The sequence below is a fragment of the Archocentrus centrarchus genome, chromosome 18 (genome assembly GCF_007364275.1).
Source record: "Archocentrus centrarchus isolate MPI-CPG fArcCen1 chromosome 18, fArcCen1, whole genome shotgun sequence".
In the NCBI taxonomy this organism is placed as follows: domain Eukaryota; kingdom Metazoa; phylum Chordata; class Actinopteri; order Cichliformes; family Cichlidae; genus Archocentrus; species Archocentrus centrarchus.
The window spans coordinates 19327433-19351687 of NC_044363.1; the positions used below are offsets into that span (position 1 = coordinate 19327433).

At 41.7% G+C, this 24255-nt stretch overlaps 1 protein-coding gene across 1 annotated transcript; it reads left to right on the top strand.

Annotated features, from left to right (window-relative positions):
• The first annotated feature begins 429 nt into the window (after positions 1 to 429).
• pik3c3 (phosphatidylinositol 3-kinase, catalytic subunit type 3) lies at positions 430 to 18627 on the top strand. Its single transcript, XM_030753256.1, has 25 exons — positions 430 to 817; positions 2024 to 2212; positions 2395 to 2538; positions 3856 to 3985; positions 6299 to 6385; positions 6551 to 6646; positions 6744 to 6815; positions 6941 to 7045; positions 8542 to 8634; positions 8776 to 8961; positions 9279 to 9406; positions 9858 to 9936; positions 10039 to 10106; positions 10187 to 10292; positions 11613 to 11729; positions 11907 to 12038; positions 13994 to 14122; positions 14534 to 14603; positions 14733 to 14797; positions 14875 to 14959; positions 15044 to 15118; positions 16606 to 16774; positions 17230 to 17320; positions 17415 to 17540; positions 18345 to 18627. The coding sequence occupies exons 1-25, from the start codon at positions 753 to 755 to the stop codon at positions 18357 to 18359; spliced, it is 2622 nt and encodes an 873-aa protein (XP_030609116.1). The 5' UTR covers positions 430 to 752; the 3' UTR covers positions 18360 to 18627.
• The last annotated feature ends 5628 nt before the right edge of the window (positions 18628 to 24255 follow it).

The window sequence follows — 24255 nt, forward strand, 5'->3', positions numbered from 1 at the left end:
AAGGTGCAGTTTGCAGGGCAAGAACTGCGAGGATAACAGCCCCATAACATACTGTAGGGGTTTGGCTCCTTGATCCCCCTGCATGTGTGCTCTAATTTCTAACTTACTGTACTAGAAAATAAAAGGCTTTAAAACCAGTTCATCTTGTGAGGAATTTAAGTTGATTTGCAGAGTTGCTATTAATTTTGATGAAGCTGTATTTGTTTTTTCTTCAAAATTTTTACACATTTCTGCTTATGTTTTACCTTTCTCTGTAAATGCAGCATTTGACTAAATCTCGTGCAGGCAGATTTTGTGTGCATTGCTCCTTTAATAAGCGCTCCGCCTTTTTTCTTTTACTTCCTATTTTTCCGCATCAGACTCGGTTAATCAACTCATGATATGACGATCGCCCGTTCAGTCGTCTCAGTCACTACATCGCGAATCGACTGCTCTCGCCTGGCTGTAGGTTTTTGGCTGCTGCTGTGTTGTGTAGGTAGCTAACAAAAACACCAAATCATGCCCGGCGAGACAGCCGTTCAAATAAAGTCTTTACCGTGAATGTAGGTAGTTAAAATTATCTTTTCTAACGCGTGTCCGGACCGACAACGTCTCTAGCCGTGTGGCGGGACTGTTAGCTGAGCTCTGCGGGGTGCTGATCCGAGGCCTGGTCGCAAACACGACCCCGCACGCAAAGTCTCCTGTAACCGTCCGGGATTTCATGTTGAAGTCGTCCGGTGTTTGGTTGGAATTCAGAGTTTCCCCGTCGGAAGATGGACACTGATAAATTCAACTATGTTTACAGCTGTGACTTGGACATCAATGTTCAACTTAAGATGTGAGTTTTTTTGCTGAGTGTGTCGCTTCGGGTCAAGCGGTATAAACTCGTGTATCTCGTGACCTCACAGGATGCTTTCCTTTGTTTGTGTGTGCTTTTGTGTGTTTGTGTTGGTGTTTCGAGTCTCGTTAACACATCTTTCTGACTTTCTCCAACAGTTAGTTAGTGGCTCATATCTTAACCGAGCACTCAAATAAAAGCAGCAGATTGAGAGACTGAGTTACGTGATTTATGCTGCCTCAGTGAACGCATTTATCAAAACAAAGTGAACCGATTTGCTGCCTCTCTCTTACTTATCTGCGCCTCGTGCAAATTGAAGCTTTTTTATGTATTTGGAGTGCTTTGAGCATAATTATACTACATTTATACTCACAGAAAAAGTAAGAGACAAGCTTTCTTCTGATTCGTTAAAGACATAATCTTCATGTATTAGAAACACTGGTGCCTATTTGAATTTTCTTTTATGTTTTGTTGTGTTTATTGGCCTTGGTTGCTTAATTTTACCATCATGACTCAGTAACATATGCCCCCCTCCCCCGAGCTAAACTCTTTAATATGTGAGCTCAGCGTGTCCTATATATACGAGTCTTATTATTACATTATGATTGATTAAATATCTCTGCAGTTTGACCAGTTTTTCACGTGTTTCTCCTGCCACCAAATGGGCTGACTATACCTGTAAAAAACAGTGGTCCACATAGAAAGCATGTGGCCTTATTTAACTGGAGTCTGTGCGTTTTCCTGTTATTTCTTCATTTGATTAAACAGAAATGTGCTTGTAGCTCATTATGAATCATAGTCCTGGTTATTTCCTTTTGTGGAAGGCCACAAACCTCTTTGCTGGTGGAGCAGCATTTTTCATATGCTGGAAAAACTCTGATGCAGTATTGAAATCCTGTGTCCTCAGTAGTGGCAAATGTGGTTTTTGTTTCATGGTATCTTAACTAAATACAGTATTTGCACTCAATACTCAAAGGGGTTTTTACAGAGCAAAAAAAATGTGAGTTGAATAAAAGTTTACAGATTGGAGTTGGGAGGACATTTTCAAATGGGGAGACTCTGAAGATCTGTTTGTAGGAGACACAAAATAAATATTGAGTTATTTGTAAGAAGACAAGTTGGCACACTCTTGATAACATCAGCAAACAAACTGCACTACCCCTTTCCTAGCTCCACACTCTGACTTTGTCTTCTCTCCTTATCCAGAGGCAGTTTAGAAGGAAAGCGAGAGCAGAAGAGCTACAAAGCGCTGCTCGAAGACCCGATGCTGCGCTTCTCCGGGCTCTACCAGGAGAACTGCTCGGACCTTTATGTCACCTGCCAGGTGTTTGCTGAAGGAAAGCCTCTCGCCTTGCCCGTTCGCACTTCATACAAAGCGTTCAGCACACGTTGGAAGTAAGAACCATGTTGGTTTTTGGTGTTACTGTAATATGATATAATACAGTGATCATTAGTTTGTATGAACCCAAGCAAGCACATTTTTTTCAGTGTCCTGTAGCTTTAGAAAAATTACCGTCAGTTGCTCGGATCTAGATCTTCAATTTATTCAACCTGTTCTCTCCTGCTTTCCTGTGCAGCTGGAACGAGTGGCTGCGGTTGCCAGTCAAGTACCCCGACCTTCCCCAAAGTGCCCAGGTTGCTCTCACAGTGTGGGACATTTATGGGCCCGGCAGAGCCGTTCCTGTCGGTGGAACAACTGTCACCCTATTTGGCAAATATGGGTAAGTGTACCTCTGCTCTGCTACGTATGGCAGTGGTTTCCAGATGATGTGCCAAGGCACGTTGGTGCGCTATGAGGCAAGTCCAGGTGTGCCATGGAATTTTGTAAAGCCATTACCCTATTATTACAATACACAGATAGGTTCACATATTCTTTTTTAAGTAATTTAACTTCTGTACACCCCTGCAGTGAATTTTAAATCAAACAGGCAAGATTTGATTGAAGTGCAGACTTTCAGCTCTAATTCAAGGGGTTTAACACAAGTACTGCATTAACTGTTTAGGAATTACAACCATTTTTAAGCACAGTCCCACATTTTCAGAGGCTCAGAATTAATTGGACAATTGACTGACAAGTAGTTTCACGGCCAACTGAGGCCTGTTCCCTCAATATTTCACAACAAGTTAGGGAGATAAAAAAATTGGAGTTGATTTCAAGTGTTGAACTTTCGTTTGGTTTCTTTTCACTGGAACTCTCAATATGAGGTCCAAAAAGATGTTGGTGCAAATGAAGGAGACCATCATTAGGCTAAAAAAAAAAATCCAAATAAACTGACAGTCTAAAGTTTTTGCTGTCTCTGGTTTATTCCTAAAAAGAATGAATGCATTGACCAGCTCAGCAACACCAAAAGGTCTAAAAGACCACTGAAGACTAAGTACATGATGACAAACTTCATATCATATAACCAAGTCAAGAACCCCCTTGAGGAGGTAGGTGTGTCATTGCCAAACTCTACAATCAAGAGATGCCTTCATGAATGGAAATACAGAGGATTTACAAGGCTCAATCCGGTGGTTGCACTCAAGAACACGAACCCCAGACTAGACTTGATGAGAAATCATGTAAAAGAGCCTGCACAGTTCAAGGGGGGGAAAAAAAAACTTCCTTGGACAGATGAAACCAAGATGAACTTGTAACAGGATGATGGGAAGAGAAAAGTATGGAGAAAGAGAGAAAAAAACAATGGAAGCAAAATATACTGGAGTGGAGACACTTGTGCAAAACTTGCAAACGTCATGCTATGTTCACACCCTTCAAATGTGTTGCCAAAAGTGAATTAGTCTGAAAAGAAAAAGTGATGATGGCAGATGACACTAAGGCTGTGTTGTGAATATACATGAACCTTGAGATTCTGTTTGCCCCTTGGTGTGCCATGCTCACAAAAAGCTTCAAACTCAATGGCTTATGGTGTCGTACTGAAAGCATTATTTAAAGGTCTTTATTTTCAAGTGGGAAAAATCAGCTACCACATCACATTAGAGCAGAACATGTAGCAGTACGTGTGACTTTGAATCACCTCCTCCCGTCCCTGCTCCAGCATGTTCCGGCAAGGGATGCACGATCTGAAGGTTTGGCCAGGCGTGGAGGGGGATGGAGCAGAGCCCACAACCACACCGGGACGCACCAGCAGCAGCCTGGCAGAGGACCAGATGGGCAGGCTCGCAAAGGTACAGTACTGTATAAATGTGTGTGGATAGGAATTAGGAGGGTGGTGGTGAGGGGAAGTGACTAAAGGGTTAAAAGAAAAGGATTGGGTAAAGAAGTAGGATCAAAGGTGAACAGGAAACTCTGGATAAAGAGAAGTCCTCCAATGCAAAGCACTGTCTAAACCATCATCTGTTCCAGGGCCCTGACCTGGAGGTACTCAGTGATGTGAGTACAAGTGCAGGAGTTAGTGTTGGCAATGCAGATTATGTGTGTGTACTGCATATGTATGAACAAGGCCACGGCCAAAATGTATTTGCAAATAGATTTCCACTTGTATAATGCACCACTTAAATGATGATTACCACATTAGGACAATTCAAACTGTGGCGGGGACATTAAATACTCACTCACTCACTCCTTGTGTTAGGCCTCTGTTCACTTTGCATTGTTCTATGTGGGGAAACCCATAAGCAGGATAAATCTGAGTGCATTTACAAATACATTTTGACCCAGGTTTTGGTGTGAACACTTTTTGTCTGTGAAGGTGTATGGCTGCCTTCTTGAAAGCATTACACACATTGGTTTTTAGGTTTTTTGCCATTGCCATTATGGAGGATCAAAACTGCCAAAATCCAAAATAATACATTTTTTTTAAATGACTGAAGGAGTAGATAAATAAGCCATAGATTCAAAAATGAATATTGTTTAATAAGTATTTTAATTAATGCCTGGGCATTAAGTAATTTAATAGGAAATAGTCAAGAATGTCAGTATTTTCATCTGCAGTCCTGTGAAAAACTGCACCCTTACTGCTTCTATAGGAATTAAGAGGGTGAGGAGCAGCCAGGTGCTGATAATCAAATGCATTTAATTAACTGATCATCAGCAAGTTTATGCACCTCTATAAAAGAAGTAATTTTGGCTGTCTGCCGGTCTGGAGCATTCAGGTATGTTTTAACATAATGCCAAGGAGGAAAGACATCAGCAATGAGTTTACAGAAGCAACTGCTGCTTCCCATCGAGCTGTGAAGGGTTAAAAGGTAATTTCCAAACAAACCCGACATCTGTCATTCTACACAGTGAGGAAGATTGTTCACAAATGGGAAACATTCAAGACAGCTGCCAGTCTTCCCAGGAGTGCACGTCTCTGCAGATTCACCACAAGGTCAGGCCAGAAACTGCAGAAGACCCAAGAGCTACATCTCAGACTCCACAGGCCTCAGTTAGCAAGTTAAATGTTAAAGTTCATGACAGTACAAATAAAATAAGACTAAACAACCCCGTTGGAAGGGGTGTCGAGAGAAAACCTTTTCTCTAAAAAGAACATGGAGGTACAGCTTAGGTTTGCAAAGTTGTTGAACAAACCACAAGACTTCTGAAACAATGTCCTCTGGACAAACCAAAGTGGAGATGTTTGCCCATAATGCACAGCACCACATTTGGAGAAAACTAAACACCGCGTATCAGCACAAACACTTCAACTGTCAGCACAGTGGCGGAGGGGGGATGATTTGGGCTTGTTTCCAGCCACAGGACCTGGGCACCTTGCGGTCATTGAGTTGACCACAGTCTCCTCTGTATATGAAATTATTCTAGAGGCCATCTGTCTGATAATGAAATATTGCCTGAAACTGGCTCATGCAACAGGACAGTGATCCCAAGCAACAGAATGACTGAAAAAGAAAAGAACCAAAGCCCAGTCATTCTTTGTTTTTGATTTTGGCATTTTCAGTCCTCCATATATCAAATGTTGGTGTGTTTTCGTGTGTGTGTGCATGGATTTCATATTTATGTGGGCACAGGATGGATTATGTTCATTAACATGTTGCAGCTTTATGGGATAATTAGAGGAGGTCATCAGGGAGTACATTTTATTTTTGTTACTTGACTTTATTGGCTTTTTTTCATTTGTTTCCTAAAACAAACACACTGATTCCCCATTTATTTTTTTTAATTCATCATAAATGCAGCTGGCTTAAGTATATTAGAATATTGTATTCAGACTGCTGCTACCAGTTCACATGTTGTTTTAAAAGAGTGAGTATTTATCCTAAGCAGCTGAGTTGTGGGCTTCCTGTTCATGGCCAAGTGTGTGCTTACATTCCCAACACCCACACTCACTAACTGATGAGTGGACTGGCTGCTGAGTGTGCGGAGATGCTGGATTGGCCGCTGGCACTGTGCATGATCGGTCGAGCTGTTTGCTCACCAGCCACCATGCTGTGATCAGTTCAACAGAACAGCCATTTCTGTATTTTTCTTTTTGTATTTAAGTAAAACTATGTGCTCATTCCTCTGCCCTTGTGTTTCTTCCCATCTTTCCCTCCATCCAGCTGACAAAGGCTCATCGGCAGGGCCACATGGTGAAGGTGGACTGGCTGGACCGGCTGACCTTCAGAGAGATTGAGATGATCAACGAGGTGAGTGTGTTAAGCTTGATTCTGGTTATAAATGCAGAATCTATAGTCGAGTCGAGAAAGCATCAGTGAGATGTATAAAGTGCAGATTAGTCTCAGCTAGGTGCAGCATGTATGCTTATTTTGGCTGAAAGCATTCAAGGCAAGACTTTTTTTGTTTTTCTGCAGAGTGAGAAGCGCAGCTCCAACTTTATGTACCTCATGGTGGAGTTTCCTCGTGTCAAGTCAAATGACAAGGAATACAGCATCGTCTATTATGAAAAGGTAATTTCATTATCATTAGTGGGCCCACACAGCAGGTAGCCGCCATGCGTTGGAACAGTGTCAGCTGATTGGTGGATTCTCCTTTGTTTCCATTCAGGATGGAGATGATGCGTCATCAGTTCTTACCAGCTGCGACATTGTCAAAGTTCCCGACCCACAGATGGGGATGGTGAGAAGAAGCACACATGAAAGATTTCATGATGCTGAAGAAGTATAAATGTTGTGTGCCAGTTTACCCATATATTCTGTATTTCATCCGCATAAATACTGTGTGTTTGTGTTTTTTCTTCACAGGAGAACCTGGTTGAGAGCAAGCATCACAAACTGGCTCGTAGCCTTCGCAGTGGGCCCTCAGATCATGACCTGAAGCCCAATGCAGCCACACGTGACCAGCTCAACGTAAGCAGCTAGCAGTCGAGTTTTAGGTTTTAGGATCGACAGTGTACATATACAACTATCAATTCTAAAAAATTTGGGTCTCTGCGTCAAATGTAAATTAAAAAACAATTAAATGATTTACAAATCTCATAAACCCATATTTTATTCACAATAGAACATAGAGAAACATATCAAAAGTTTAAGCTGAGACATTTTACTGTTTCATGAAAAATATTAGCTCATTTTGAGTTTGATGGCAGCAACACGCCTCAAAAAAGTTGCAGCACTGGAAAAGTGCTACAAAAAGAAACAGCTGGAGGAACATTCTGCAACTAGACTGAATTGGCAACAGGTCAGCAGCATGTTGAATATAAAAAGAACATCTTAGAGAGGCAAAATTTTTCAGAAGTAAAAATGGGCAGAGGTTCACTTATCTGCCCAAAACTGGAACAATTTCAGAACAGTGATCCTCAAAAATGTTGAAACTTTGAGTATCTCATCATCTACAGTACATAATATCATCAAAAGATTTAGAGAAACCTCTGTGCGCAAGGGATAAGGCTGAAAAATCAATATTGGGCCCTCAGGCGGCACTGCGTTTAAAACAGACTGATTCTGTCATGGAAATCACTGCATGGGCTCAGGAACACTTCCAGAAATCCCTGTCTGTGAACACGGCTCAAGTTAAAGCTCTATCATGAAAAGATAAAGCTACATGGGAACATGATCTCCTCAGGGCCAAAGCTGATTTAAACTGGACTAAGGCAAAGTGAAAAACTGTGGTGGTCAGTCTAAAGAGCGGAGGGACCATCTGGCTTGTTATGAGGACTCACTATCTTCTCTGATGGTGGGGGTGGGGGCATCAGTTGAATTGGCAGCTTGTAAATCTGTAAAGGCACCATCAGTGCTGAAAGGTATAGACAGGCTTTAGAGCAACATATGCTCCCATCCAGACGTCTTTTTCAGGGAAGAGTTTGCATATTTCAGCAAGACGATGCTAACCACATATTGCATCTATTCCAACATGGCTTCATTGTAGATAAGTCTGGGCGCTGAACTGGTCTGCCTGCAGTCCAGACCTTTCCCCAACTGAAAACATTTGGAGCATCATGAAATGAAAAATACAACAAAGGACTGTTGAGCAGCTAGAGTCCTCTATCAAACAAGAACGGGACAACGTTCCTCTCCCAAAAGTCCAGCAGCTGCTCTCCTCGGTTCCCAGACATTTGTGGACTATTGTGAACAGTAGAGAGGATGCTGCACAGTGGTAAACATGACCCTGTCCCAACTTTTTAGACATGTTGTTGCCATCAAATTCCAAAAATTGGGTTGTGCAATAGCATCCAACAAACATTTATGGATTTCAAACTTTCAAATGTAGATTTCCTAAAAGACTAATGAAAAAAGTGCAGATGCCAACTAAAGATGTCACTTTCTTTAATTCACTCCTGATCATTTTGTTTCTATAATTACCTTGTTTGCCTTTGTTGAAAAATTGTGTCTGTATGCACCGACAGATAATCGTCAGCTACCCTCCCACCAAGCAGCTGAGCTCTGAAGAGCAGGACCTGGTGTGGAAGTTCAGATACTACCTCACCACACAGGAAAAGGTGTGCCTTTGGTGTCTTCTCAGATATATCCAAGTGTATATTACTTTGTGTAACTTTAAAACTTCCTCACAGTATTTCTCTCCCAGTGGCTGCATCTTTACACATGTTTAGTGGTTCCTTCTTTTCCTCCTCCGACTCCAGGCCCTGACAAAGTTCCTCAAATGTGTGAACTGGGATCTGCCCCAGGAGGCCAAGCAGGCTCTGGAGCTGCTGGGGAAGTGGAAGCCCATGGATGTGGAGGACTCTCTGGAGCTGCTGTCTTCCCATTTCACCAACCCTACAGTGAGACGCTATGCCGTGGCACGCCTGCAGCAGGCTGATGATGAGGTAGGAGGACTGAGGTCATGTTATGTGTGTGGGTGGCTAATTATTTCCCAATCTATGTGGAAAAGCAAAAGTAACAGTTATTCAGTGTTCAGTGCAAAATTCAACATGATCAGCTCCATTTCCCTCGTGATGACAGAGCAGTGCCACCAACAGTGCCTGTCAGTGCAGCTCTACAGGGAATGCAGGATGCTAAACCAAGCTTAACCAGTAGCACTAAATCAATTACATTTTGAAATCATAGAGCGCAAAGCTGAGCTTTATATGGAATCAAAGAACTTTGAGGATAAATTCCTGTTGTTTCCATCTCTTCTCTCTAGGACCTATTGATGTACCTCCTCCAGCTGGTGCAGGCGCTCAAATATGAGAACTTCAGTGATATTCAGGGGGGCTTAGAGCCAGGCAAGCGAGATAGCCAGGGACTTTCAGATGACTCTGCATTGGACAGGTCAGTGCTTGAAAGCTACTCTGGTTCATAAATGAGTCAACACCACTAGTCACATTAGCTTCTCTTCTGGAGATTTAAAAATGTCTAAAAGTGGCTTTGAGGTGACTCAGATACGTGTTTTTTTTTGTTTGTTTTTTTTTTCACTTTCTGGGTCTAAATTTACCCCCAAATGTTCCCCAGCTGGGAGAGCATCAGCTGGTTTGCAGAATGTGATTATTTCTCTTTCAGAAACCGCAATGAACTCACTGAATATGATTTTACTGGCAGATCTGCAGCTGGATGCAGACAACTGCAATTCTGCCACAACGCTGATCTACATGTAGATTGAAATAAGAATGAACCATGCACACATTTAAAAGGAATACCTTTCATCTGTCAATACCATATACATTATCCTTTTGATGTCTATAAAGTGTATGTAGATGTCTATAAAATGCCATGTGCTTTGCAGTTCCCAGATTCTTTCTGGCACATCTGGATCCACTACCCCGCAGAAGGGAAAGGAAGGAGCTGACAGTGAGAATCTAGAGGTAAGAAATCTCCAGAAGGCAGCTGTGGATAGTGGCATTATTCAGTCGCAACGGTGAGAGCTCTATCATATAACACAGCATTGGGTCCGTATGTCTTTGCAGCAAGACCTGTGCACATTCCTGATCTCTCGTGCTTGCAAGAACTCCACGCTTGCCAACTACTTGTACTGGTGAGTCCTCTGCCTGGAGAAAAAGAGGTTTAGATTATTCTCACGAAGAATGTGTGTACAAATCCCTGTTTCTTCCTCAGGTATGTGATTGTGGAGTGCGAGGATCAGGACACACAACAGAGAGATCCAAAGACCCACGAGATGTACCTGAACGTCATGAGGAGGTTCAGTCAGGCTTTGCTCAAGGTCAGAATTTGAATATGTTCATGTTTCACGACAGATTGAAGATGGTATGTCATCACGTGTGTCATCATAGGTGGGTGCTGGAGGACAGCTTTTTGTTCAGTTATTTGGAGCTCTTTTATGTATTTCCCATATTACCCTGCTCCACTGTAAAACACACTTCCATCCCCATGCTTTTATCATTTCTGTAAGTCTTTCTGAGTTGTGTTTGAAATCCTTGTCTTATTTTAAATCACTCAAAATTACTCTAATCAGTTTCTGCCTTCATTTATGAAAGAGGATACCCCAAATAACTGCCAAATTTGTCTTAGTCAAATAATTATATTAAAAATGAGTTTCAGAGCATTTTCTACAAACCCTTTTGAAACTACTCAATAGTCAGAGTAACAAAATAAATATAGAAATAAGATCCTGTGCTGTGGAGAAAGTTAGAGAAACCTTCTCCAGCTAGCTGCTTCTGCACACACATTGCCACAGTCTGTGCGCTCTAAATGAAAAGCTCACCTGAGTGCAGGAGCCACTTTTAATAGTACACCCGATAGTTAGGTTGCATTGGAAAAAGTGTACCAGAGACTGTTTGGGACCACCTCATCTAAAAGAACTTGGTGCTGCTGTTCATATCTACCCATACAGAGCACACCTAAAGCACATCTGAATTTAACCAGACTGAAGAACACAGGAGTGAATGCACCCATAGTGTAACATGAGCACAGTATAGAGCATGCTATTTATGTAGACCTGTTATGCTTTTTCTTGGTTTCTGGCTTGTATTTTCTTATAAACTAGTGGAAGTTTACATTAAGCATGGCCAGACTTTCGAATGATAAGGTTGGTGTATATAAAAGTATTCCCTATGTGCCTAAAGACTGTTCTAAAAGCTCTGTTTCTGACAGTTAAAAAAAAAAATCTTGATCTGTATGATGTCAGTGCAGATATCCTCATATGGTCATCTCACGCATATAGCTCTGACAGCACAGAAGGCCCACCCACCTGCTGCTGAAACCTTCTGCTTTTGAGAGGCAGCCAATCAGAAGAAAGTTGGCTTAAAGGGAGAGGAGCTAAAACAGCTTGGTTCAGACAAAAGATGAGATGCACCAAAGTCCAGTTTAAGATAAATAAGGATTATTGGATCTCACAAAGCTGCTGTAGTAGAGCATAAGAATGAAAAGAGTTGGAAGTTGAGTATAATAAGTCCTTTTTCAAAATTCACCCTGGTCTGATATTCCTGTACAATAAAGCTGGCTGACTGATGTATATAAGTTTGGTACTTGTTATAACCGTGTGTGTCCACTGCTATGTGGTCATACCTTTTTGTCTCTCCAGGGTGATAAGACTGTGAGGGTGATGCGGTCCCTCTTGGCTGCCCAGCAGACGTTTGTAGACAGACTGGTGCAGCTAATGAAGGCTGTCCAAAGGGAGAGTGGAAACCGCAAGAAGAAGGTAACAAAAAATATTCAAAAACAGCTTCAGTTTTAAATGTGCTTTAAACATCATCATTTTATAAAAGGAGTTTTAAACGCTCCTTATGGACACACAAACACTTAATTGACTTTGGTGTGTGTATCAGTCCTTGGTCACACAGTGTAAACATCAGCAAACCTTCATGTGTGTCTGTAGACGGAGAGACTTCAGGCCCTGCTGGCTGACAACGAGAAGGTGAACTTGTCAGAAATCGAGCCGATTCCTCTTCCTCTGGAGCCTCAAATCAGGATTAAAGGAATCATCCCAGAGACAGCCACACTCTTTAAGGTACAAAAGACCCTATCTTGTTGCTCTCACAACCAATTAAAACGCATTTCATCATCGTGGCATGGCGCCCTTTTGTTTTGCAGTAATTAAATGATTATCTGTCTACATAGCTGGAAGCCTTTTTTTGATGACTTCTTGAGTAAAACTGCTCTGTCACAGAAAGCTCACACTGCAACACAGCCACAGACTGAACTTACACTTTAGCTTCCCTGCCAGATATTCCTGTACAGAATGCTGGCTTTATAAACTTTCACCAGAGAAAAGATAAGATTTATTCATCTCAAAAGTTGGAATTTTTTTTACAGCAATAAAAAATCTAAACAACCTATAACAAAATGTCTTAAATAGGTAGAAACACTATAACACAATAATTTAAAATGAAATAAAATACAATAAAAGTAAAAAAAAAAAAAAGTTTAATAATTAATTTATATCAATAAAAGTTGAATATAATGAAGTGGCTTTGTAAAGTAGAATATCTCAAATTAATGAAGCAAAATAAAAGAGAACAGAAGTGGATTACTACTTCTTTCAGCTGCGCCCCTTAGGAGTCACCGCAGCGGCTCATCTGACTCCATCATGTCCATAGCATCCTCCTCTGCCACTGATCTTCTCTGTGATCTTCCTCTTGTCCTCCTGCCTGGCAGCTCCATCTTCAACAGCCATTGTTCAGTATATCCGCTCTCCCTCTTCTGCACATGTCCAGACCATCTCAGCCTTGCCTCAACAACTTTGTCTCCAAACTGCTCGTCCTGAGCTGTCCCTCTGATGTACTCATTTATAATCTTGTCCATTCTGCTCACTCCCGATGAAAATCTTAACATCTTCAGCTCTGCCACCTCCAGCTCAGCCTCCTGCCTTTTTGTCGGTGTCTTCGTCTCCAAACCATACATCACAGCAGCTCTCACTTCCATCCTGTAAACCTTCCCTTTCACTCTTGCTGCTGTCCTTCTGTCACAAATCATCCCTGACACTTCACCCACTCCACACTGCCTGCACTCTCTTATTCACCTCTCTTGTGCACTGTCTGTTGCTTTGGATGGTTGACCCTGGGTATTTTAAAACAGAATGGCTTACTAAAGGGACTGGTTCTTATACAGCAATTTTCTACTCTATTTTTGAGCACTCAAAGTGCTTTATACAACATGCCTCATTCACCCACATCCATACAAGCACTTATTTTTACGCCTAAGTGCTTTCTATCTAACATTCACACACATTCATACATACTCCGATACATCTGAGAGCAGCTTGGGGTTCAGAATCTTGCCCAAGGATACTTTGGTGTGCAGAAGCCAGGCATCGACCCACCAGCCTTCCGATTAGTAGATGATCTGCTCTACTGTCCGAGCTACAGCCACCCAGTAAATGTAGTAAGAACACAATTATCAGATCAAAGTATTTCAGTAGACTGTGGGGATTAAATAAACTGCTATCACAAAGGAACATCTATGTACTTTAAAGAGTCATCTATCAGCAGAAATTCACTGATCGGGTGGGTGGAAAGTTAACCAGCTGCTCAGCTGCAGCCGTCAGATAGTTTTGTAAGTGGAACTGCGGGTGTGGTCATTACTCATCAAAATGAACCCAGAAGTGCAATTTTGCTTACTTCATTGCTCGTTTCGTGAGAGGAAAAACACTGAGTGGCTTTTCTCTTATTAACAGTACATTTGGTACAAATTAGAAAAACAGAGGTGCTTTCATGTTTAATTTTTTTCAAAAACAGAAGAAATTTCATGCATTTTTACTAGCAGGTACTGATTTACTACTTATATGCTCCCCAGACCACTGTGTTATATCCTTTCAGTCATCACTCATTAGGCGTATGCTCGAATGTCTGTTTAACTTCACTGCAGTTTGATTACAAGCAGCATCTATGCAAAATAAAAGGCTTTTCTCTCTGTGTGTGTGTGTGTGTGTGTGTGTGTGTGTGTGTGTGCGCACACGCACGCTAGAGTGCTCTGATGCCAGCCAAACTGATCTTCAGGGCTGAGGATGGAGCCACATACCCTGTCATCTTCAAACATGGAGACGACCTGCGACAGGACCAGCTCATCCTGCAGATCATCTCGCTCATGGACAAAGTAAGAATTGTTTGTTAGTGGACAGGAATTGCCACGTGAAATTGGAGAGGATATTTTCATATAGATATTTTAGTTCATCACCAATGAGAGAACACACGGGATGAAATCCAAGATTATCTTCATAAATCGAGAATTAGTAACGGTGTGTATCATTAAGTCAGTAAACAAGTACTTCAGATCATACACACATATAAGAATTATGAACAAATTAGCTGAGACGATGAACTTGCACTTCTAAGTTTAATTGTGTGTATAAAACTGGTGGAATTTACATAGTTTCTAATATGCAGCTCCAGCTTCTTTCACCATTGAGCTCCATAGTGACAATATAAAATCTCCTCACATGTTAATGTTTTGTGTCATGCACTTACTCTGAGCTTTTGACCAGCTTTTTTTCTCTTTTGCTTAAAGCTGTTAAGAAAAGAGAATTTGGACCTGAAGTTGACACCATATAAAGTTCTGGCCACCAGCACCAAGCACGGTAAGAATAATGAAGTAAATCAGCAGCAGAATATTGTCAGAATAATTGCAGCATTCAAAAAAGGCAAACGCGTGATTTAAAAGTATTAAATATGTCCAGCCTAATGCAGATAATATGTTATATGTTCAGGTTTTATGCAGTTTGTCCAGTCTGTTCCTGTAGCTGAAGTTCTGGCTACTGAAGGCAACATCCAGGTGAGCAGAGTTGCACAGACAGGATTTGTCAGGACGCTGCCTCGATTCAAGTTATCAATTTAATCTTGTGTTGTTAGAGCTTCTTCAGGAAGCACGCGCCAAGTGAAAAAGGGCCCTACGGCATCAGCTTGGAGGTGATGGATACCTACGTCAAGAGCTGCGGTGAGACGCTCGTAACAAATCAGTGCTTATTCAGATCACATTAGATTAAAGGTCTGATCAATGTCTCTAATGGTTTCCTTCCAGCTGGTTACTGCGTCATCACCTACATCCTGGGAGTAGGAGACAGACACCTGGACAACCTGCTGCTGACAAAGACCGGTGAGGCAAACACCCTCATACTCAGGGATACTAACTGATAAACATCAAGCCTGTGTCTCATAGCTTTAGCTAGCTGTGTGACTTATGTCCATTTACAGTACAGGGTTTATTTATTAGCTCACTGTTCCCATTAACAATTTTAATATATAAAAACAAAATAAAGCAAAGTAAAGATTTTTTAAAATTCACTTTTTAAGAAGTCAAAACTGGAATGTCTGTGTAGGTTGTCAGTCATCCGTTCTTCTCATTTGAAAGGTATTTAAACCTTAGTGGGGGGGTAGTCCCCTGAAGGTGGTTGTTGACCCACTATTGTTCATGTGCATAATCATATCCACAGGAGTGAAAAAAGGTGTGGATCATTACAAGTTGTGATACAAGTATTGAGGTCACCTGAAGAAAGGTGTGAGTGGGTGTTGAGGCACCTGGGAAGGGAGCTCAGGATTGCAGTGTAGATGGGGACTGTTGGTGAATTTGGAGAATTTTCTACTACCATGACATCCCAATATACTGCAGACCTAGTCACACTCTAAGACAAAAGCCGGTTCATCCCAAAGACAAAACTCCAAAAAACAAGCTAAGCAACAGTACAGTGAGGAGTGCTCGGGCCCCTCCGTTGGAGAAACCAAACGGCCCCTTCATAGAAGAGCTGTACATCCGCAAACCAGCCGTGGCCAGAACAGAGGTGGTGGCTTATGACACCAACTGTCTCCCATTGACGATGCAGTCCTGAGCTCCCTTTACCCCCACTCACACCTTTCTTCAGGTGACTTCAACAGGTCACTGGAAACCATTGATTGTAATGACCCAGACCTTTTTTCACACCTTGGCACATGCACATCAGCAATGGTGGGTCAACGGGTACCTTCAGGGGACAACCCCCACTAGCATTTAAATATCTGAGACTCTCCACCATTCGGTTGTTAGAACCGAAGAAGCCTTTTGGACGAGAGGTGAAACATCTTCAAGAAACTCAAAGAAGTCCAGCTGCCCTTTTTTTTTTTTTTTTTTTTTTTTTTTTTTTCCAAGCTCCAGAAAAAACTGGAATGAAGAATCCAACAAATATGTTGACTTAATACTGTTTTGGGGATGGGCAGTGTACATAAAGAATTGCCCTGTCAAACAAGCTACAGTCAGCAGGAGATGCTGAAAAAGTGTGGTATCACCTGTGAAACACAACCCTATGTTTTCTGTGGTCATTACCGAGTGATACCATATCAAGGCTTAAAGACACAGGACCTAAAGGAGAACCTTGTAGACACCCCAAGAGATGGATCCGGTTTTTCTTAGAAATCATAGAAGGAAGCAATTCCCAGTCAGTCAGAGCAGATCCATATAGAAGCTTTTTCCATCACTGAATTGTTTGTTTTTTTTGTTTTTTTTCCAGTGACAGAAACAAGCCTCCATAGATCCATGTCATGCATGTAGTTCCTGATGTCTAAAATCAAAACTTCCTGCTTTCTGAGAGTTTTTCTTGCCTTTCTATCCAGGGAAGCTCTTCCACATTGACTTCGGCTACATCCTGGGACGAGACCCCAAACCTCTGCCACCACCCATGAAGCTGAGCAAAGAGATGGTGGAGGGGATGGGAGGCATGCAAAGCGAGCAGTACCAGGAGTTCAGGAAGCAGTGCTACACCGCCTTCCTTCATCTTAGGAGGTAGATGTAAACACGTGATATTTTTTTCTTCCAAAAAAAAAAAAAAAAGGGAAAACAATGAAGAAAAATCCTTCAGTGTGAACTCTTGAAGGTAGAAAAAAGTACAGTTCATTGAATGTTTTCTGTCATGGATCATCCTTTTTAGTTTACTCGTATACTTAATGTCTGAAAAGCTACTTCCAGCTACTCCCTTATTCACAGCGGGTAGCTACACATCTTTGATTTGTGTCTTCTCCTAGCATCAAACCGGGGATCTTTCGCTTGCTAGACGAATATGTAAACTGCTACACTAAAATCAAAGGCTGAAATCAATCTAAAATATGTAATGCCAGGGAAATATAGTCCGTTTGTAATCAGCAACATTGCCTACATATTAAAAAAAAAAAAAAAAAAAAAAAACATGCACAAATTCAGTCACTTCAGTTAAATATCCTCCTCTTCTTCCACTTCCTCAGATACTCCAACCTGATCCTGAATCTGTTCTCTCTCATGGTGGATGCCAATATTCCTGACATTGCTCTTGAACCTGATAAAACTGTTAAAAAGGTAAGTTTCAACAGGAAATGCTGGAAAAGAAATGCCAGGTTAACCCTTAAAGGTCATATTACTTAAGACCAAGTGAATATTTATGTGGTTCCAGGTGCAGGATAAGTTCAGACTGGACCTGTCGGATGAGGAGGCGGTCCACTACATGCAGAGCCTGATTGACGAGAGCGTCGGAGCTTTGTTTGCTGCTGTTGTCGAGCAGATACACAAATTTGCTCAGGTAGGTGTAAACAAATGCAGAACACAGAGGCCAAATAATTGATAATAGAGGCATTTTTTTCCTTCCAATACCTTCAGCAAAGTAAGATCCACTTTCTTTTTAAGAAATTGTTTTGGCCTTTTTGCCTGAAGCAGTGAAGAGAGAGAATAAAGTGGGGAGAGGAAGATAGGGCAAGACCCGCCTGCACCAGTAATGCAGCATACATGGTTGCCTGCTCACCCTTTTTTTTTTTTTTTTTGGTCTAAATTTCACGTAAACATGGGGAATAGAAAGAAACCATTACATTTTAGTGTGGATCCAGATCACTTTCTTTAAAGTTACCTTAGTAGAGGATCATCCGAGTGCATACTATTTATCTTGCACGCTTTTTATTACTAGTGCAGTTAATGACTGACTCAGCTTCAATTTAAAGTAAAATCTGTTTTTTTGTTTGCTACATTTAAATACCAGTATAAATCAGTTTAAATATTTATAAATGTTAAAAATAACTGTCCATTTACCAAATGATGCTTCTTTAGATCTTTATTTTTGTACCTCTGGCAATTTGCGCTGTTGGTTACATCTCTGAAAATGGGTCCAAAGGAAGCAGAAACATGAACAGATGAGACTGAGTCTAACTCTGCTTTACTACAGTCTGTACTGCAAACTCAAAGCCTTTTGTCAACACCAGTTTGCAAGACTACAAGCCACCAACGGAGGGAAAATCAGAGCCAATGAAATCTTCATTTAACGGACATCTGTGCACAACAGCTTTCATGTGTCAAACTGCTGACTGTGAGCTCACTCTGTTCCTTCTGTCTTCAGTATTGGCGCAGATGAACACGAGAGAGAGGCTGAACTGGACCGAATTTGAGCAGCAAGATCAAACGGCTCCGGGCCGACCGATGCCGTCTGCGTGGGTGCGCGTGTGAGTGAGAGAAGGTGAAAGAAACCTAGTGACACTGTTTAAAAAGTCCATGATTGCACTGCCAACCTTTACTGCAAGATGGCAAGACAAGGACGCTGAAGTCTTTGTTTGCTTATGTATATATTGTGTATATTAATTATTGAATGACTGGCTGAAATCTGATGTAAGGCCAAATAAAAGACTGTTGTTACAACTAAACGTACACACTGTTCTGTATATTTTTTCATCAGTTTAGCCCAAAAGACTGCTGCCATGCAGTGTTTATGACACGCAACATGTTTCTTAATTGAGCATTGCTGCCCATCCGCAGACAGCCATACCGTCAATGCTGGGGGTGGAAACAAGTTGAACCCCCAGAGGGCTGATGAGTCACTGAGGTAGTGACTAAGCATTTCCTGTCAGGCACAGAAACCCGAAACATAAGCCAGCGTGCAGGATTCAAGCAGAAGATATAATTAGTATTTCTGATAAGTTGGCAAGTTGTTTTGCAGGGGTGTAACGACAGGTTGAAGTACATCTTAAATTATTCAGATTAAGTTCAGCCTGCCATTTAAAGTCGATCCTCTGCTGAATTTGTGAGTTTGTTCACTCTCAAAGAAAAAAGCGAAAAGAACGATCTCGTAATTTTTATGGTAATTCCTTTTTAATAGAAAGAGACAGAATAGCAACCGAAAATGCAGAAAAAAAAATACATAAAAGTTATAAATTGATTTGCATGTCACTGAGTGAAATAAGCATTTGAGCCACAAGCAAAACATGACTCAGTATTTAGTAGAGAAACTCAACGGTGAGACGTTTCTTGTAGTTGGTCACCAGGTTAGTACGCATCTCAAGAGGGATTTTGGCTCACTCCTCTTTACAGAAACTCTGAATCATTCCGGTTTCTTGACTGCAGCTTCAGCTCCCGCCACAGATTTTCTACAGGATTGAGGTCTGGAGACTGGCCAGGCCACCCCATGACCTTAATGAGCTGCTTCTTTAGCCACTCCTTTCCTGCCTTGGCGTTATGTTTTGGGTCATTGTCATGCTGGAACACCCATCTATGACCCATCTTCAGTTTTCTGGCTGAGGGAAGGAGGTTCTCATCTTAGATTTCACAGTACATGGGCCCCCGTCCTTTGGCCCCTCAATATGGTGAAGTTCTCCTGTACCCTTTGCAGAAAAACAGTCCCAAAGTGTAATGTTTCCACCTCCATGCTTGACAGTGAGGATGATGTTCTTTGGGACATACTCGGCATTTCTCTTCCTCCAAACACAGCGGGTTGAGTTGATGCCAAAGAGAATGATTTTGTTTCATCTGACCGCAGCACTTTCTCCTGAGCCTCCTCCAAATCATTTAGATGTTCACTGCCTTCTTGAGCACGGAGACCTTCAATCTGTTACAGCGCAGTGTGTTACCAATGGTGTTCTTGGTGACTGTGGTTGCAGCTGCCTTCAGATCATTCACAAGTTCCTCCTGTGTAGTTTTGGGCTGATATACCACCTTCCTCATGATCATCCTCACCCCATGAGGCAAGATCTTGCATGGAGCTCCAGACTGAATGATTGCACCAACAGTTATCACCTTCTCACCAAACTTCTTGCTGATGGACTTAGAGCCCATTCCAGCCTTGTGCAGGTCTACAGTCTCATCCCCGGCATCCTTTGACAGCTCTTTGGTCTTACGCATGGTGGTAGAGAGGTTGGAACAAAAGGAATTGATTCTGTAAACAGGTGTGCTTTATACAAATAATGAATTGAGATTAGGGAGTATCTGTAATTAATTGATTGATTGATTGTAATCTGTGTGCCACGTGGATACATAGCAAATATGTGGGAGCCAGAATTCTTGCTGGATTGTAGTGACCTGGTTTGATTTTTTTATTTTTTTTTTTTTTCTTCTTTGGTTTAGCCTGACATTATGCAACTTTTGGACTGCAGCTGTTGAATGGCTCTCAAAAAATATTCCAGATACATCAAGTTTAACCACAAACTGGCAATCAGTTATTTGCCATGCAGATTGTTCTGTACCTAGGAACAGTGACCACAAAGAGACTTATTTATTTATTTTTGACCTGGAAGCTTTGCACATTGGCAAATCTGACTAAACCAAATACACTGAACAGGTAATAGAGAATAAACAAAGACGCCTTCCTGGAAACTCTGGACCTGCCTCCCCTCTCCTAAGGTCGGGCCATCTATCTCTCCAACATGATTCACATCATTTTGACTGAGAAGAGTCAAACACTCTTCTCTAGTATACTAGACATCTCAGTATACATCTCAGTATACTTCAAACCAAGTATACTACTCACAAGACCCTAAGACACACCCTAAGTCACACCCTAAGACAAAAACTGGTTCATCCCAAGGACAAACCCGCCAAACACAAGATCAGCGATGTAGTGTATGCTGTTCAGTGCAGTGAAGAGTGCTCGGACCTCTACATTGGTGAAACCAAACAGCCTCTTCACAAACGAATGGCACAACATAGAAGAGCCACCTCGACAGGACAAGATTCAGCAGTACATCTGCATCTGAAGGAAAAAGGGCACTCTTTTGAGGATGCCAATGTCCACATTTTGGACAGGGAAAACAGATGGTTTGAAAGAGGAGTGAAAGAAGCCATCTATGTCCACTGTGAACAACCATCATTGAACAGAGGAGGTGGATTACGTCACCAACTTTCCCCCGCTTACAGTGCTGTCCTGAGCTCCCTTCCCAGACGTCTCAACCCCCATTCACACCTTTGTTCCAGTGACCTCAATAGGCCACAGGAAACAATGGAGCGGAGTCCTAAATTGGTTTCAACTGAAACCACTGATTAAATATGACCCACGCCCCCTTCACACCTGGGCACATGTGTTCAAGCACATGATCAATAGAGGGTCATAACCACCTCCAGGGGACTACGCCCACAGGGGTTTAAATACCTGGGTCTCTCCACCATTTGGTTGAGAACTGAAGAAGCCTTTCGGATGAGAGGTGAAACGTCTTCAAGAAACAAAAAGAAGTCCAGTCGCCTTTTTCAAGCTCCAGAGACTACTATGACCTGGATAACTGAGAATCTACACAGACACTCTTCTCTAGTGTTAATTACCATAGTATATCATTAAATTATTTTATAGTTTTAAAAGTATTTTTTACATTTTTTTTTAAAGTTTAAATGTCTTTTGCCTGCTGTGCAGCACTTTAATCAGTGTCTGTCTCATACAGAAGGACCTAGAATCTGACTGCTCACAAAAGATTGTAAATTGTATCACAGACCCCTTTTAGATTGTACTTTTGCCAGTGTACTTGATGTCAAATCCAAAATTGTAAATACAAAAGGTCGGAGCATCTTACAAGAACATGATACCTAACAATGAATGTGTAGCAGACAACACTTTATCTGATGAAGCGTTAGCTCCTTTACCATCTCAGTCCATGTGGCTTTAATTAAACATGTATTTAAAAAAATCGAATGCAGTTATTTGGGGAAGACAACTGTTATCTGACCACCTTCTTCTTTTAGCTGCTCCCCTCAGGGATCGCTACAGCAGATCTTCTGCCTCCATCTCATCCTAGGATCCTCCTGTCACACCAACCCTCTGCATGTCCTCCTTCACTACATCCATGAATCTTCTGAGGTCTTCCTTGTCTTCAACATCTTTTGTCCAATATATCCCTCCTCTGCACATGTCCAAACCATCTCAGCCTGTCCTCTAACTTTGTCTCCAAACATCTCAGGCTGAGCTGTCCCTCAGCTCATAAAGGAACAAATTATGAAGGTTAAATCCAGTTCTCATAACACTTTTGAATTGGACCTGTTATCCTCAGCTCCAGCTCCATATTTTTATTCTTTGTTTCTACTGCAGTAGTTTTGCATGATTCATTTTCAAAATAATCCAAATTTTTCATATACTGGGCCTTCGTGGAGCCACTCAGTTCATCCACTGTCTGAAACAGTCTGATTTAGCTCGCTTTCCCTACCTTTAAGCCAGTTTTCTTCTGAATGGCTGTTCCTCATAAACAGAAGGTTTGAACAGCAGGTGGCTGAGGCTGTATGTCCTCTCACTGAAATTATACATAGCCAAGAGCAGAAAAACACTGAAACTGGGTATTCAGGAGTCCGATTCCTCAGCTTTTAATTCACAAGAATTACTTTTACACACAGTGACCACATGATTAATGTTTAATCATCCACCATTGTAACAGCAAATATTAAAGAGAAAATAAGAAAAAGAATAATAGGTTCTCTTAAATGCAGTTAGTATTCTGTGCATATATCTCTATCTAGATATAGATATAGATATATAGCTGTGGCCATTCCTCCTCTTCATATTAGTCAAAAGGAGATCCGCTCCACTCACTGTAAGTAGAGTTTTAGCACCAGTTGTTTTTTTGAGTTTTATCAAACTCTTCTGTTGCTGAGCTGCAGTCAGGGCTTTTTGTTTTATGCACTGAAGTTGTGTTAGTTGGGAGTCTGTTCAGTGCCAGTACATACATCAACTGCAGTAACGGCTTAAAGGCATGGACGAGAGGCTGTAAACATCATGCCACAAACTGTCAAAAATATTACCTGATACGGTAAAACACATTTTTAATGGTGTAAATGAAATGCATGTACATTGGGTATACAGCTGAATTGAAACAGCCATTACTTCTTTTGGAAGTAATGGCTGTTTCAATTTGTAAACAGGTGTTACAGGTCTAGTCCATGTCAACATCAAATAATTACAAGATATAAGGCTGCCTCAGGAAGCAGAGCGCTGTCACAGGTAGATAAAATATCCTGATAGTCCAAGAATAAGTCAACTTCCTGTCAGTGGAGACTTGCTGAAAAATTACCACAAAGAGCAGATAATAAAATAAAAAGATTCTGATTCTGGAAGCTTGAGGGACAGAATGTGAGTGCAGGTGCTTGTCACACAAACCGGCTTTTGCTTCATACATTAATCATCTCTCCACAATGTAAGCATTGTAGTTATTAAGAAAAGCCATACCAAAGGCTCGTACGTGGAGCTTTGGATAACCCCCCAGGTCTCTGTGGACTCTGGAAAAGCTAGATGGGGAAACAAACAATATTGGACGGCCAAACCCACAAGGTTTCTCAATGTTGCGGAAAGAATGCAACACCAGCAAAACAGAAGGCAAAAAAAGCAAAATGTCAAGATGTTCCTTGTCTTCATGCAGGAGGCAGGATGAGGAGCCAGTCACGGGTAAGAGGCAGCGAAACTCTGATGGGGCAACTGTGAGTCAGAAACATTTCAGAGCAATGAATGACAAAAAAATAACACACTATGTTATCACTTTGGGGGGGATCAGCAGCATGAAAGAGCTGCTGGCTGCATGTGGGGGGTCAGAAGTTTTCTTAGTTCTTGTTTATAAAGCTATGGTTTGGACTGGAGCTCAACACAAAAGGCGGGGTGGGACTGGGGGGGCATGCACCAGAGCCAGATTTAGATTTTTTTCCCCCCCAAGTCAGTTGACATTTTTACTTATATACACACACACACACACACACACACACACACACACACACACACACACACACACACACAAACAAAACGGCTCTCTTTGGACCTGCCAGATAAACTATTTTTGCTTCACTGGGAATTCTCACTCACCGTTCAGTTCTCTGACCCTCTTCCTGCAACACTGACTCATATCTAAGAGGAATCTGCTTATAGGTTTCGGCTTGGGAGCCACATTTCTATCACTTCATAGCTGACACTAAAACAGAATCGTAATGTTAGAGGTAACCTGGTGGCCTGCGTTTGTCCCTTCTCTCTGTGCAAGACGGAAAGTTCAGAGGGCAGAGTTAAGTACAGAACAGCACCCAAACAG

What these genes read in the sequence shown, in the direction of transcription:
- pik3c3 (XM_030753256.1), top strand. Translation starts at nt 753, where the DNA reads ATGGACACTGATAAATTCAACTATGTTTACAGCTGTGACTTGGACATC. An exon ending in GCGTTCAGCACACGTTGGAA is followed by an intron (nt 2,213 to 2,394) that starts GTAAGAACCATG and finishes TTTCCTGTGCAG; the next exon opens with CTGGAACGAGTGGCTGCGGT. An exon ending in GTGGAAACCGCAAGAAGAAG is followed by an intron (nt 11,730 to 11,906) that starts GTAACAAAAAAT and finishes GTGTGTCTGTAG; the next exon opens with ACGGAGAGACTTCAGGCCCT.